The 14,288-nt window shown below is 54.3% G+C and overlaps 1 protein-coding gene across 2 annotated transcripts in view; it reads right to left on the bottom strand.

Moving 5' to 3' along the window:
- Trappc9 (trafficking protein particle complex subunit 9) overlaps positions 1-14,288 on the bottom strand; it is a 407,886-nt gene that overhangs the window by 71,899 nt on the left and 321,699 nt on the right. For both annotated transcript variants that reach the window (XM_048358924.1, XM_048358925.1), the window contains one exon: positions 7,909-8,062. In XM_048358924.1, coding sequence (XP_048214881.1) covers positions 7,909-8,062 — 154 coding nt within the window. The remainder of the gene's footprint in view (positions 1-7,908; positions 8,063-14,288) is intronic.

Genomic DNA, 14,288 nt, shown 5'->3' with positions numbered 1-14,288 from the left:
AAAGGAAAAGTAACTCTCAGACCCATGGAGGGGCAGGAAAGCTGCCAGTGCCCAGACGTGGAGGACCCAGCACCGGAGTGCTCGCTCTGAACCCCACCTCACATATGCCTGGAGACACGGTGTCCATCTCTCACAGCAAGTGTGAACCCAGGACCACGGCCAGCCCCTGACAGCCAGCACTGGGCTGCGGGCAGGACTGGGCCATGGAGGACACAGAGAAGGCCGCCTGCCTGCTTTCTCCTCCCAGCCCAGCTTGGAACCGCAGGGTGAGCTCTCCATGGTGCTGAGGAGTCGGCCCCCCCCCCACCCCCCGCGCGCGTGCACTGTGTGTGTATTATGTATCTATGTGTCTGTCTGTCTGCCTCTCTGGATCACATGTCTAAATCCTCCACGGGCTGTCTTCTCCGGGACTCTGCTGGCACAGAGAATGACAGCCATGGCAGGGTGCTGAAATCCCTCTGCAAACATCTCCTAGCCATGCCACGGTTGGGCTGAGCATCCTGGGTGCCAGGCTTGAGAAATCTCCCTTCTCCAGAGATGATTTCTGATGCCCTTGCATGGAAGAACACGCTCTGGCGCGGACCACCCTCTACCTTGGGGGACACATCTTGGTGACACCTGGCGTCCACTAGTTCTTTGCACTTCCTGCTGGTCACAGCCAGTTAAAGGCAGTGAACCGCGAGACCTGAGCCCCTTCCCTTGCCCTCTCCATCCAATCAGCAAGATCAGTGCATGTCCTGCCACCCCACACCAGGCTGCTAAGCCGTCGGCATTCCCGTGGGAATGTATTGCTTCTATAGAACAGAAGCCACAACCAATAGGGAGAGAGCTCAGAGGACCACTTCTGGCTCTACATCCCAGAAAGCAGAGAGTAGTGCCAGCTCAAGAGCCCTGTGCCCAGCATGCAAGAGGGGCTCCATAAGCACCTGCTTCTTTTTACTGAGCAACTATTCTGTGCTAGTCACCTCTGAATGATCTCACAATTTAAGGTCAGGAAGCCACCAGGGGATGGTAAGCGACATTCCCAAACGAACCCCTCCTAGGAAGCCTGCTGGCCCGTAAGCTGCCCAGCGTCGTGGGGCGCCCCAGTCGCGCGCCAGGATCACACCTCCAAAGAACCAGAGATTCGTGGGGCTGCTGAGGGACCTTGGAAACTGCTCATGTTAAGTCTCGATGCGGGCCAGGCCCCACGGCAGGGAACACATAAAGCTTTCCAGAGCAGGACAGGAGGGTTGTGGGGACACAGGTCTGTAGGAAATGCTGGCTGGAGCCCATAAACAGCGTGGGTGAGGACACTCAACTCCAGGAATGGGAAGCGAGGGTGCATGGGGTCAGGGAAGAACTATTCTTGTAATGGGAATGACAAGGAAAGATCCAGGGAAAGATCCGCACTACCCCACCAGCACCCCTGGCTCTGGGCATCTGCTTCATACCCCCAGCAACGCCAGCCACCCTTGGGTCCAGGTATCTATCTCCATGACTGAGTTCCAAACGAGGCCAGGGTGATCAAGAAGATGACTGTCCCCGGATTCAGGCCTACAGGGTTAGCGGGCCACACAGATCAAGTGAATGAACATATTTTTTCCAGAAAGGATCCAAAAGGGTCTCTCCACATAGCCCATAGTTAGAGCTTTTCTTCTGACAGTGATGGGTGGCCACTGAAGGATTCTGAGCAATGGCTGGCCTTGAATTCACTCGATAGTCCAAGACTGGCCTCAAACTTGAGTCCCTTCTACCTCGGCCTCCCAATGCTAAGATTACAAGTATGTGCTATTCTGTCGAGCAGAGATTTGTGTTTTTTTTTTAAATTTCACAATCATTTTCATGCATATCATCTCAGTTAATCTGAGGAGCCACGAATGTTTGCTTCCAAATCTTTGAAAAACATAGCCAGATGCAGAGAAAAGCTTAAGGCAAATACCATTTCCATCTCTCCCTGTCCTCCAGACACCAGCAGCAAGGCACTTGGTAATACACCCCCAAGCGTTAGGAAACACCCAGTAGCTTTCGACTCTGTCTACGTTCATATGGCTTAAGTTTACCATGACCTAGTTCCATATTCTAGAATTGACTGCTTAATCCACTGTGCCCTTGGGGAACAAGAATCCTAGTGGGGACTTTTGAGGGTATCTTCTGAACCCACAGAAGAAGGGGTGCTAATCTCCCCTCTCCAGGAAATACCGCCATTCTTGGAGTGACTAGATAGCATCTGGGATCTGCACAGCAAAAGTCAGAAGTCTGTCACAAGAGAAGCAGACACAAAAGTTGTCAAACTGGCTTCAAGGTGAGTCCTGAGGAGTGGGTGCTGTCCTTCACCTGGCCCCGAGCCCAGGAAGATGATCTGGGTCCGGTATGCCAGCCCCAGTGAGCCGCTACAGCTACAGTGACGTGGCCCAGCCCTTGAACCCCCTTGAGTTTAAATAAATTAGCAAATTCTCATAAATAGAAATTAGACTAATGGAAAGACTGTTTTAAATGATTAATGAGCCTCTTCCCCGGGACTCTGTTTTCTAATTTGCATCAGAACTTCAGAATGTTGGTGCTAGTGCAGCAGTGTCTCAGCACAGCTTCCGGAGTCAGGGACTCCGCTGGACGGAAATTGTCCCAGAGTGGCATGCTCTGCCTGGGGGAGGCGGGGAGGGCTGCAGGCAGTTCACTGCCACAAATCTTGCTTGCTGGAGAACATTCTAAAGTCCCACCGTAGAGAGGGCAAAATGGATGGAACTGTGTGAGGAGGCAGGCGGCAGTCAGGACTACGTCCTGGAGCATGAGGTTTCCCCTGCAATGTGGGGCACGCAGGAAGGCCAGGGCAGAGGGAGAGGCCCCCCACTGCTCCCGGGCGGAACCGAAGCACGGCTCTGAGGATGGCCAGGTATGGGTGTGTCTCAGCTTGCCCATCCGGCTGGGTGACCTGTCAAGGAACAGAACCTCACCGAGCCTCAATTTCCTCGTCTGTAGGATGTGGGTAAAAGCAGTGTCACAGAGTTACTATGGAAATCAGGTAAATAAATCCACGTGAGTTGCTCAGATCAATGCCTGGCTTCTAGGAACTGCCAAGTAGTGGCTGGTACTTACACTCAGTAACTTGATGATGGTATTTACGTAAGACATGCAGTTACGACAAAAATAAACAGCCTGTGAACATACCCAGCACATACCCAACCACATGTACGTGTGTGTACCCACGTGCATATACACATACACATGGACTTGAACCAGTGCTGTATGTGAAATGTCTTTCCTCAAATTCTGAAATCTACACTTTCCATGTTGCAACCTGATACCTTTCAAAGTAATTTCAACGGGTGTCTGCCACCATCTTTGGATTTAGGAGGAGAGAAACAAATCTATGTCCACACCATCATACCCTCTTCCCAGTGAGGGCCAAACAGCCACGTCAGTCTGAGTCCTGCCAAGTCAGGCAAAATGTTTCTCTCTGGCTGCAAAGCTTCCACTGCCACCAACAATTAAAGGCCTCGGAACCACGTTATTACAGACAGTGCTGGCAGCCAAACTCCCTGAAGGCAGACACCAAGTGAAAGCCTGCATTTCACTTACGATGATCAAGGAATCAACTGGACTGATGACAAGAGCGGTTTGTATTAAAATTCATTTAGATAAAACTATTTCTCCAAGTATGACTACTAGAAAAATGGAGTGTCCTGAGTTTTGAAAGAGCCTTGTTTAAAGAGGCTTGATTTTTTTTTTTTCAGGAGATGAGAAGATAGAGCTCCATTAGAGAAGAATGGAGAAGCCAGTGAGAGGGGGCGTGCAGGGGGCGGGCTGTCCAGGGGTACAGCGTGAGCAGGCTCATCCCCAACTCCGTGGTGAAGGAAGAGCTCTAGGAGCACAGCTTCTCCTGGCAAGGGAGAGACAGCGCTCAGTGTGTGACCAACCAAATCAACAGCAGGCACCCGAGGTTCTCAGAGGGCTCTCAAGCCCCCAGAAAGTCTGCTGGAACATCTAAGACACGAGGAGCTTCCTCGCCCGCTCAGGATAGAAGCTGATTGTCTGCGAGGCCAGCACAGAGACCCTCAGCAGTGCCCAGGCTGGGCTGTGAGCCATCCTCCACCACTTTGCGCAGAACGAGTTCCTCCAGGAGGCGAGACCTCACCACGGAGACAGCAGCTGTCCCGTTCCACAGCCCTCCACCTTGCAAGCTGTGGGTGTTGATTTGCCCTCTGCCTCCCATGAAGACATCCACTTCCTGTCTGGACCATAGATTGCTAGGCATCTAAGGCTTGCCAATGGGCTGCCCGGGCCTCTGTCTCGCGCACAAAGCATCCGGACCATTTGGAAATGTCTCTCCACACTTTCCCACACCTGCTGACACGGTCCAGGGCAGGGAGCGCTGCCGCCGCCCTGGTAATCCTCCAGATCCACCATCGCTACTACGTGTCCAAAATGCCCATGGTCCTCTAAAAAGGGAGAGCTGGGGAAGTAAAAGGCTGGCGTCCCGCTTGGCGCTCGGCAAGCGAGCAAAAGGGCAGATGGAACTCTGAACTGGTCCAACAGCAACCCTCTGCTGCAGGTGTCACCACTGGCTGAGCACACACGGAGCCAGGCCGTCCAGGTCACCCGGCCTCCATGTCTTGCTGCTAGTGTGGCAGGACCCCAGGGCTCCAGCTCCAAAACCACGGCAACCCTTGCTTTATCTCAAAATCAAACATGCAAGTGTTGGGGGCCATGCACTGAAGGCTCTTCAGCAAAAGCTGAGCCATGCTGGCCATGGAGGCCGACAAGGAGGCTAAGGGGAGGGTGCTGAGGAAGCGCACGGAAGGCCGTTTTATGCACAGAGCATCATGGGCATTGAAGCCTGGCTTCCTAAGACCACAGGCCGCCTAAGCAGGCAGAAACTCGTGGCTCCCAGGGAAAGTGCATGGTCATCACAGACAGACCAGTTCTTACTGAAAAAGAAATGCCCAAGTGTCAGAAATTACAAAGCTAATTGCCGGTGTGGCCAACGAACAGGAAATGTAGGCGCAAGAGCTTGGTAGATTGCAATGCGAGGAGTCCTTTGTGGAAATGCCACAGAACAGAACGAGGATGAAAAGCAAGAAGACAGTGGAAGGCCTCCGACAAGTACTACGGCCACAGAGACAGCGGTGAGAGGGCACAGGTGTGTCCCCGACAACACCAACGCTCTGGGACAGAGCAACCAACACGGGCTCACTGCAGGATGAAAATAGAGGAACAGAGGGGCTGAGGCCATGGCTGCAGGGGCACGGGACAGGGGTGGGGGGTGGGGGGGGGTGGGCAAGCCTGAGCCGTACCAGGCTTCTACACGCCGAGCATGCCACCTGGCCTCTGGGACCTGGGACACAGGATGGCAGGTTTTGTGGGGTGCAGTGAGGACAAGCCATGGAGAGCTAATGCATGGGGAGTGCTTAGGAGGCAGTTCTTCCTAGCCATAACAATAACAAAAATGATAAATAAGGCTTAAGAGAGGAGATCGCCGAAAGGAAAACAAGCATTAGCTAACACATTAGCTCGTTTAGTTAGGCCAGTGTCAAAAGGAACAAATGTCATCCCAGAGCAGAGAACTCCAAGGCTGAACACACCATTCAGGCCCCGACGTTCCCCCACCCGTGGTGGCTGAATGCCCTGGGCTACCACCTCCATGGACGCCATCCTGTCCCTGCAGCAATGGGGTCCCCATGCCCTCTCCAGACAGCCTGAGGAACTCCCATGTGGGGGCCAGAGCCCAGTCCCGGGCTGCCAAGATAGAGCCCACCCACCTCCTCCACAGAACAGGTGAGGCGCTGGTCAGCCTTGGGGGGTGCGGTATTCCCAGGTGACACCACAGACGTGAGCGGAAGGACCCTCGGTAGACAGCACAGGGCAGGTGTCCTGGTGCCTGCGGCAACATCCTGACCCAGTGCGCGCCACAGGAGTGAGCTCTGCAACTATGGATGGATTTCAAATCAGCCTCAATTTCCTTATTTTTTTTTACGAGTATAAATATTTGAAAATATTATTAAATGCTTAATGAAATGCTTAGCCAAATCAATCTTTGGTCTTTCCATCTGCTCGAATTCAAGTTCGTAACAGTGAAGTCTGCCACGCATCCCATGGCAGATGCCACTACCAGATGAGATGGAGGGAGGGTGGCCTTACTGCTGGCTCTCTTCCCCCATGGGGATAATCTCCCACCTCCTTCCAACCAGCCAATTCGGGGGACAGATGTGGGTGGCACATGGCAAGCACTCACTACATGTTTGTTGCAAGAATCGCTAAACAAATATAGAAAACAGAGACATCACCTTCTCAAAGGAGTCAAGCCTTAAGGAAGAGAACTGTCTCTCCCCTGCTTTCTTTTTACTGTTCCTGGGGCTTGCACTCGCGCGGGGGGGGGGGGGGTGTCCTGGGTGCTGTCCCTGAGCCCCTTGTGTGCTCAAGGATAGCTCTCTCTCCCACTTGAGCCACAGTGCCCCTTCTCACTTTTTCTGAGTAGTTGATTATAGAGAGAAGTTTCACAGACTTTCCTGCCCGGCTGGCTCTGAAAGATCCAAACCTCCCACGTAGCTAGGATTACAGGTATGAGCCAGCGGTGCCCAACTAACTTTTTGATACTTGTTTCTCAAGAACATGAGGGTTCTGAAGGTCAACATGACCCCTGGGGAGGCAGTGTACTAGGCTGGGACTCAAGCGACTGGGGTTCAACGGCTGGATCCTCTATTAACTGACTCATGAGCTCCAGTAGCACCCCGTCAGACGCAAGCCTACACTGGGAGCTGAGCTAGAGAGACTCGCGGCTCAACTAGGGACCGGCCCATTGCAGCACACAAAAAGTGGCCACCGTGATATTACAGTGCTGCCACACACCCAGCACTGAGTTGCTGAGGATGGAGCCTCCCTGAGGAGCATGTGCACACAGGGACGGCAGACCGGTACCCAGGCTTCCGGGGTCCTCTGAGCCCAGGGCAGGAGTGCTGGTGAGAATGAGTCGCTCTTTGGAGTCCCTCTTCCTGGGTGCTACTGTATGGAATGGAACGGAGTAAGGTCCACCCAGCCCTGCCTTGTACTATGCACGTCTCACACATGAAGCGGAAGCTCTGTGATTGGAGGAACAACCTCACAAGGCTGCTTGACCAGCGAGGGTCACCAAGACTCTGCATCCTCCTCTTCAAGTTGCTATCTGGTTCTACCATCGTAGCAAGATACCAGAAAGAGGGAACTCTGGCCCTGGGCTTGGCCAGTCCATAGCATCTATGTTGTTTGTACAACCCTGCCTATGATGGTTGTGACTCAGCGTGTGGGGTACTCTGCCCCCCATATCGTCTGCTTTCTAGAGGGCAAGATGGCTGCACTGAGACCTGGTAATGGCAGCTCTGTCTCACAGGATTCCTAACCCACTTTGTGTGTGCTCTGGATTGTTGATGTAGGCAACAAACAAATGATGGGGGGGGGGGGGGGGCGCGGTGTCTGCAGGGCATCCACACTCAGCTGAGTGCTGACTATGAGCCAGACAGGGGTCAGAGTGCAGGGCAGGCTCAGCCGCTCTGCGGCACGCTCTTCTTTCAGCACTGTCCTTTGGAAAGCGCCCTTTGCTTCCACATGGCACCTTCACACCTCGCTAGGCTGTACAAGCGGATTCCGGTTCCCAGGTTTGCAGCTGTCAGTCTATGAAACCTTCTCAGCTCAGCATTCGTCGGTGGCCATTAGGACCTGTCACTAACATGCACATGAACTCTGGCAAGAGATGGGTGAGCCAAAGTCAAGAACACCCTCAGCACCACCTTTCCCACGTGGGAGCGACACCTCATTAAGCAGAACTCCATGCTAAGCCAATGCCAACCCTTTGGTCTGTGTATTTTGTACCAAGTCATTTGGAGCTACCAGGGTCCAAGATCCCACACCAAACCCCTCGTGACTCCTCTCAGTGCTTGGGGGCCCTAAAAAGGATATGATTCTCCAGCGAATGTCCAGTTTGCTATTGATCTCTAGGCCGCGGGCTTCCTGCCTCTCCTCTTCCAGCTGCTTCGGATTTGCAAAATGTCCTTTCTCTCCAGGGGATTCAGCGACACTCTCAAAGTTGAACTTATCCACTTGAATAGCCATTCTGTGGGAAGAAAGAAGACAGCAGAGAATTAATCAATGGAGCAATTTCTTCTGCTAGCTGTCGGAGAATCAGCGCGGGCCAGCATGAGGCAGGGTAATGAATCATTATCATTAGTAGTTCATAACAGATTCATCTCAAGAAAATGAAATAATAGACTCCTGAGGTGCCCCGACTGCAGAGCTGGTCTAACAGTGCGGAGAAAGTCACAGATTTGGACTTCTGAACAGAACCGTGTCACCCCAGATGAAGGTTTCCATTCTGCAATGGGTGGGGCGGACAGGATACAGCATGGTATCGTCCAGATAGGGGGCTACATCATGGCTAAAATGATACAGGATATCAGTATGTACCCCTAAAGCCCACCAGGAACTCCCCTTCTGTCCCCCGAGATCCACCTGCCACCTCCCCATTGCACCCTGTTCCCTCGGCCAAACACGTCCGCAGCGGGGCCCTCCTGCCGCTACTCGGGCCTCCTCCTGGCTGCAGCCCTCACGGGCCCACCTCCTCCTCCACACAGCCCCTTCCCTGCTCACGCCGCACACTTGACCTTCTGCCCATCTCCGGATCACACCAGCCTCCTCTGCCTTCGCCTGTCCCTGGAATATTCTCCTGAACTCTTCGTGTCCTTGAGGCCAGAGCTAGAGAAACTCCCACCCCCCCATTTCCCCCCGCAACCTCTGACCACCCCAACCAAGGTGTGCAGCTTCTTCTCTTTCCCTGTCCTTCGTCTCTACTGCAGCACGCACTTGTTTCTCATTTCTAGAAGGACATTCTTTGTGAGCTTAAAGATTAAATTCTCTCAGCTCTCCCGGAACTTAGCTCTCTGGGGCAAGGATCTTGTTTACCAAGCTCCCCAGGCCTGGACCACGGCACACGGCAGTGACTCGCTTAATAATCAGATCAAGACATGAGGAGCAAATAAGCCTTCCTTGCTACCAAGACTCCATGTCTTTCTCCCACCTCTATAGCACACGCCTGTGTCCCCCATCCTGGCTCTCTCCTGCACTCCCGCGGCCCGTGCCCACCTCACAGTCTGACTCGCTCAGGCGGCGGAGGTGGTTTCATGACGTCCAAAATCCCATTCGTTGGCACTCTGCCAGGCACATAGTAGTAACTCAATAAAGGTATGTTACAGGGACAAATAAAGGGGGGAAGAAGGAGGAAGGGCACTCCAACTGGGACCAAAAGACAACTCAGATTTAGCTGAAAGGTAAAAGTAGGTGTCTGGTGGGCAAGATCTTCAGCAAAGCCTTGCTGGTGGCAAGACAGTCCTTTGGGCTATCTTGAGAAGACCTATAGATAGAAAATCTTTGTCTGCAGATCATCATATAAACCATTACCTATACACATAAAAATATGTAGTCAGCTGGGTGCCGGTGGCTTATATCTGTAATCCTACCTACTCAAGAGGCTGAGATCTGAAGTCAGCCTAGGCAGGAAGATCGTGAGATTCTCATCTCTAATTAACCATTACAAAGCCAGAAGTAGAGCTGTGGGTCAAATGGCAAAGCACCAGCCTTCAGAAAAACAAAAACAAAAACCTCAGGGACAGTGCCCAGGACCTGAGTTCAAGTCCCAGGAAAGACACAAATACATATATACGTGTGCAAAAATCAGAGCTTGAGGAATGGCTCAATAGTAAGACCCCTGTCTAGCAGGCATAAGGACCAGACCCTAGTGCCACCCTGCCCCCTCCACAAAAAAATAAGGCTTTCTAGACTCAAATCAGTTTTTCTGAAAGATCTAAGTCCTTTCTGGGTGTGTTTATAACTCACTGTGCCTTTGGACAGTCATCTGGTTCCTGAGCTCCTTCCAGTTATTTCCAAGTAAGGGCCAGGCGAGGCTATAGCTGGTACTCAGCAGGCTGTCTTTCCTGCTGTTTTTTTCTTGCATGGCTGGGTGGGCCTGAGTGCTTTAAAGGGCCTGGCTGATGCGGAGAAGCCTCCCCAGCAGGCAGAACCTGCAGAAGGAGCTGGAGCAGGCCCAGAGCTACTGTTGGGGCAGAATGTATGATGACTCCAAGTTGTGACTAGCAGGACCCTCCTTCACCTCCCTCTAAGGTCCTCTGGAACACCTGGCTAGGTTCATGGAGAGGACCCATCCCTGTGGAAGAGCTTGCTCCCACCCCTCGCCCTCACCGCTGCCGTGCTACAAGACTACACTGCCGCCTTAGCTCATCTCTGAAGATCTGGGGACCGCAGCCAGGAGACCCCCTTTCAGATGGGCAGGGTGGGAGAAGCTCCCCCGGCCCTCATGCCCTCCGTGGGGGAGAGTCAGCTGTCTCCGCACACGCACAAGCTTCACCTAAGCCCACAGGTGCATGGCCACCACTAATGTGAATGCCAAGGCCAGGTTCCAGAAGACAGGCGATCAGAAAAGGCAGTATGAGAAGGAAGAACCGAAGAAGAGAAAGAGAAGGAAACGGAGTGCAAAGGGAGAGAATACTGACTCCGTCTTTACTGTACTCATATACTTTAATTATTTTTATTTTCCCCTCAAGATTAATCCTTAACATGGGTCTTGACAGAGCAGGTGAAGAAGGAAGCAGACCTCAGCAATAAGCAAGACCTGCAGTTGTTAGGTCTCCAGGCAGCACATGGAGCTTCCTTTCATGGAGTGACTGGGCAGGTGGCCAGGGGTGCCAGAGGCCACTCTGTATATAGGTCATCCTGCAGAGGCCCCGCCTGTCCCCTCCATTCCAGGTGGCACCTGGACACTGCCTGGAGGCCTATGCCAGCACTGGGATCTTCTCCCACCTCCCTTCCAGGTGCACGTTGCAGCAGAGAGGTAAGGGAATCTACCCAGCTCATGCCAAGCAGGGCCAGGATGGACATCCGTCTTCTCGCTCCAGGCCCAGGGAAGCTGCAGTCACAGCAAGGAAAGGTCTGAGTGCCCCTGGCAGCTTGAAGAAAGCAGGCAGGAGTGTGTTCCATGGAAGGCTTCTGACCTCTGGATTTAAGAAGACTAGGTGGATTCATTCAGCAAGCTAATCAGAAGCCAAAGAACCAAGAGAGACAAATCCTCAGCTAGCTTTTACAGAGCAGCTACAGATGGGTGAGACTAGAAAACCCACCCAAGTGTGGCATCAGGGCCAGCACTGGGGCCTGGCACGTGGCTAGCTTCAAAAGTCAATGAAAACAGACGGAAAGCCCCAAACCCCACAGGCCCCCTCCTCTGGTCTTCCATGGGTATGAAGCCCTTTAGTGGGAAAAATGTCCTGCTAAATGCTAGACCTAAAAAAGACCATACTGCATTGTTTTTTTGGTTGGTGTTTTTAGTTCGTTTTGTTTTTGCCTATCCTGGGGTTTGAACTCTGGGCCTGAGTGCTGTCCATGGGCTCCATTTGCTCAAGGCTAGCATTCTAGCACTTGATCCACAGTGCTACTTCTGGCTTTTTCTGCATAGTTTATTGGAGTGGAGAGTCTCACGGACTCTCCTCCCTGGGCTGGCTTCGAGTCGTGATCCTCAGAGCTCAGCTTCTTGAGTAGCTAAGATTACAGCAGTGAGCCACTGGTGCCTGGCTTGTTTGTTTTTTGACAGAGCACTTTAAACTAGATTTAAACTAAATTTCCCAGCCTACCTCCCTATAACCCCACAACAACTCACGGGCAGGGCAGATAGAGCAGGCTGGCCTGGCAAGTCACAGTCCATCAGACACACACTGCGCCAGTGCCACAAGCCTGCAGGCAGCCCCGGAAGAGGCTGGCATCACCACAGACTCCGCATGCTGGTCCCTGCCAGGGCTGCTCTCAGCTCCTCCTCACGGCCACACACCATCACGAAGAGGAAACAAATGCGCACCATCACAGGAATGGTGGTGGTGGACCGTGTGGGCTCTGCCAAGGCAGAGGTGGCCCTGTGTCTACTGAAGAAGGGATTCCTTAGACACACAGCCGTGTCCCGGCAGCCTCGAGCCCAGACACTTGTAAGTCATTGCAGGTTCCTTCTACTAGGCTGGCCGCGACTCAAGGAAGAGTCTTGTCCCTGTGCCTCTTCCTTGTCGTTTGTGAGGTGAACGCATCCAGCTACACTGAAGTGGGTGTGTGTATGTTTGTGTGAGCACACACAAGCGCTCACACTTGAACTTGGGGCTTGGGTACTTTCTCGCGCAAGGCTGGCATTTAACGCTTGGACCACAGCTCCACTTCTGGCATTTTTTTGTGGTCCACTGGAGCGAAGGGTCTCATGGACTTTTCTGTCCCAGCGTCCAGAAAGAGGGTGTTTTCTTACTAAGAAAACCTTCCCCCCAAATCACAGTCGTTTGACTCTTGGTACTCCAGCCTATCTTCTCGCTGGCACTTCCACTCAACATTCCCAAGCCACACATGCTCTCCCCGGCCCTGCTTCTCTCCGGAAATCGTTCTTTTCGTGTGTCCTTCCCTGCAAACCCTACAATGGCTACTCCCTCTCCTCTGCCTCCAGGCCTAGTGAGGTGCCAGGCAATGGCACTCACCCTGTCCTAGCTTGCATCGGCGGACCCTTCCTCCTCCTCCCCATGCCAGGCACAGGCCTTGCCCTCCTCCACTGCGGGCCGGGAGCAATTATTAAGAGGCAACTCTCAGACCTCCTCCACTTCCCTGGACCTCACTTTCCCCCTTGAGCAGAAGTCAGGTCACATGTGTGCTTTGCTGGCCCGGGGAGCTCAGGATGGCGGGGAGCCAGGGAAGCGCTGTGTGGAGACTCGTCTGGAGGGTTTGCAGGGCTGTTTCCAAACCAAAACGGCCATCAGGAAAACAAAAATACCCAAGTTCCGGAATTCTCAAAGGGATTTGCAAATTGGGAACTGCCTAATTATCATCTGTGTATAAAATAACATTCTCATCACCATCAACAAATAGCGTAAACATCAGATATATTTATAGGGTGCATATTTAGAACAAAATGAAATAAATTTAGAAAATTTCCAGAGAGTCAACATGCATTCTCGGAGGCGCAGTGCTAGGGAGACATGGGGGGGAAAAGAGGCCCAGGATAGGACCAGGGAGCTCATCCTGCCCGCTGCGCGCTATGCATGCAGCATACGACGTGACGCACGCGACGTGACCCAGGGAGCTCATCCTGCCCGCTGCGCACTACGCACACGGCGTGACCCAGAGAGATCATCCTGCCCGCTGCGCACTACGCATGTATACGACGTGACGTACGCGACGTGACCCGGGGAGCCCATCCTGCCGCTGCGCACTACGCATGCATACGACGTGACGCATGCGACGTGACCCGGGGAGCCCATCCTGCCGGCTGCGCGCTACGCATGCATACGACGTGATGCACGCGACGTGACCCGGGGAGCCCATCCTGCCCGCTGCGCACTACGCACACGACGTGACCCGGGGAGCTCATCCTGCCTGCTGTGCACTACACATGCATACGACGTGACGCACGCGACATGACCCGGGGAGCCCATCCTGCCGCTGCGCACTACGCATGCATACGACGTGACGCATGCGACGTGACCCGGGGAGCCCATCCTGCCGGCTGCGCGCTACGCATGCATACGACGTGATGCACGCGACGTGACCCGGGGAGCCCATCCTGCCCGCTGCGCACTACGCACACGACGTGACCCGGGGAGCTCATCCTGCCTGCTGTGCACTACACATGCATACGACGTGACGCACGCGACGTGACCCGGGGAGCCCATCCTGCCCGCTGCGCGCTACGCACGCGGCGTGACCCGGGGAGCCCATCCTGCCGGCTGCGCACGCGGCGTGACCCGGGGAGCCCATCCTGCCCGCTACGCACGCGGCGTGACCCGGGGAGCCCATCCTGCCCGCTACGCACGCGACGTGACCCGGGGAGCTCATCCTGCCCGCTGCGCGCTACGCACGCGGCGTGACCCGGGGAGCCCATCCTGCCCGCTGCGCGCTACGCACGCGGCGTGACCCGGGGAGCCCATCCTGCCCGCTGCGCGCTACGCACGCGGCGTGACCCGGGGAGCCCATCCTGCCCGCTGCCCGCTGCGCACGCGGCGTGACCCGGGGAGCTCATCCTGCCCGCTGCCCGCTGCGCACGCGGCGTGACCCGGGGAGCCCATCCTGCCCGCTGCGCACGCAGCGTGACCCGGGGAGCTCTTCATATCTGCTGGGCACTACGCGTGAGCGTCCACCTGCGCTGCGCCCACACCTTGACTTGCCGCTCAGGAGAACCATCAGGCAGGGTTGTTGTTCCACTTGGCTACTAAGGAAACCGAGGCTCCCAAGAAGTTCTGGCAGGTGGGCAGGGAAAG

This window comes from Perognathus longimembris, chromosome 12 (genome assembly GCF_023159225.1).
Source record: "Perognathus longimembris pacificus isolate PPM17 chromosome 12, ASM2315922v1, whole genome shotgun sequence".
In the NCBI taxonomy this organism is placed as follows: domain Eukaryota; kingdom Metazoa; phylum Chordata; class Mammalia; order Rodentia; family Heteromyidae; genus Perognathus; species Perognathus longimembris.
Note: the sequence above shows the minus strand (reverse complement) of the source record. Positions and strands in the feature narration are given on the sequence as shown.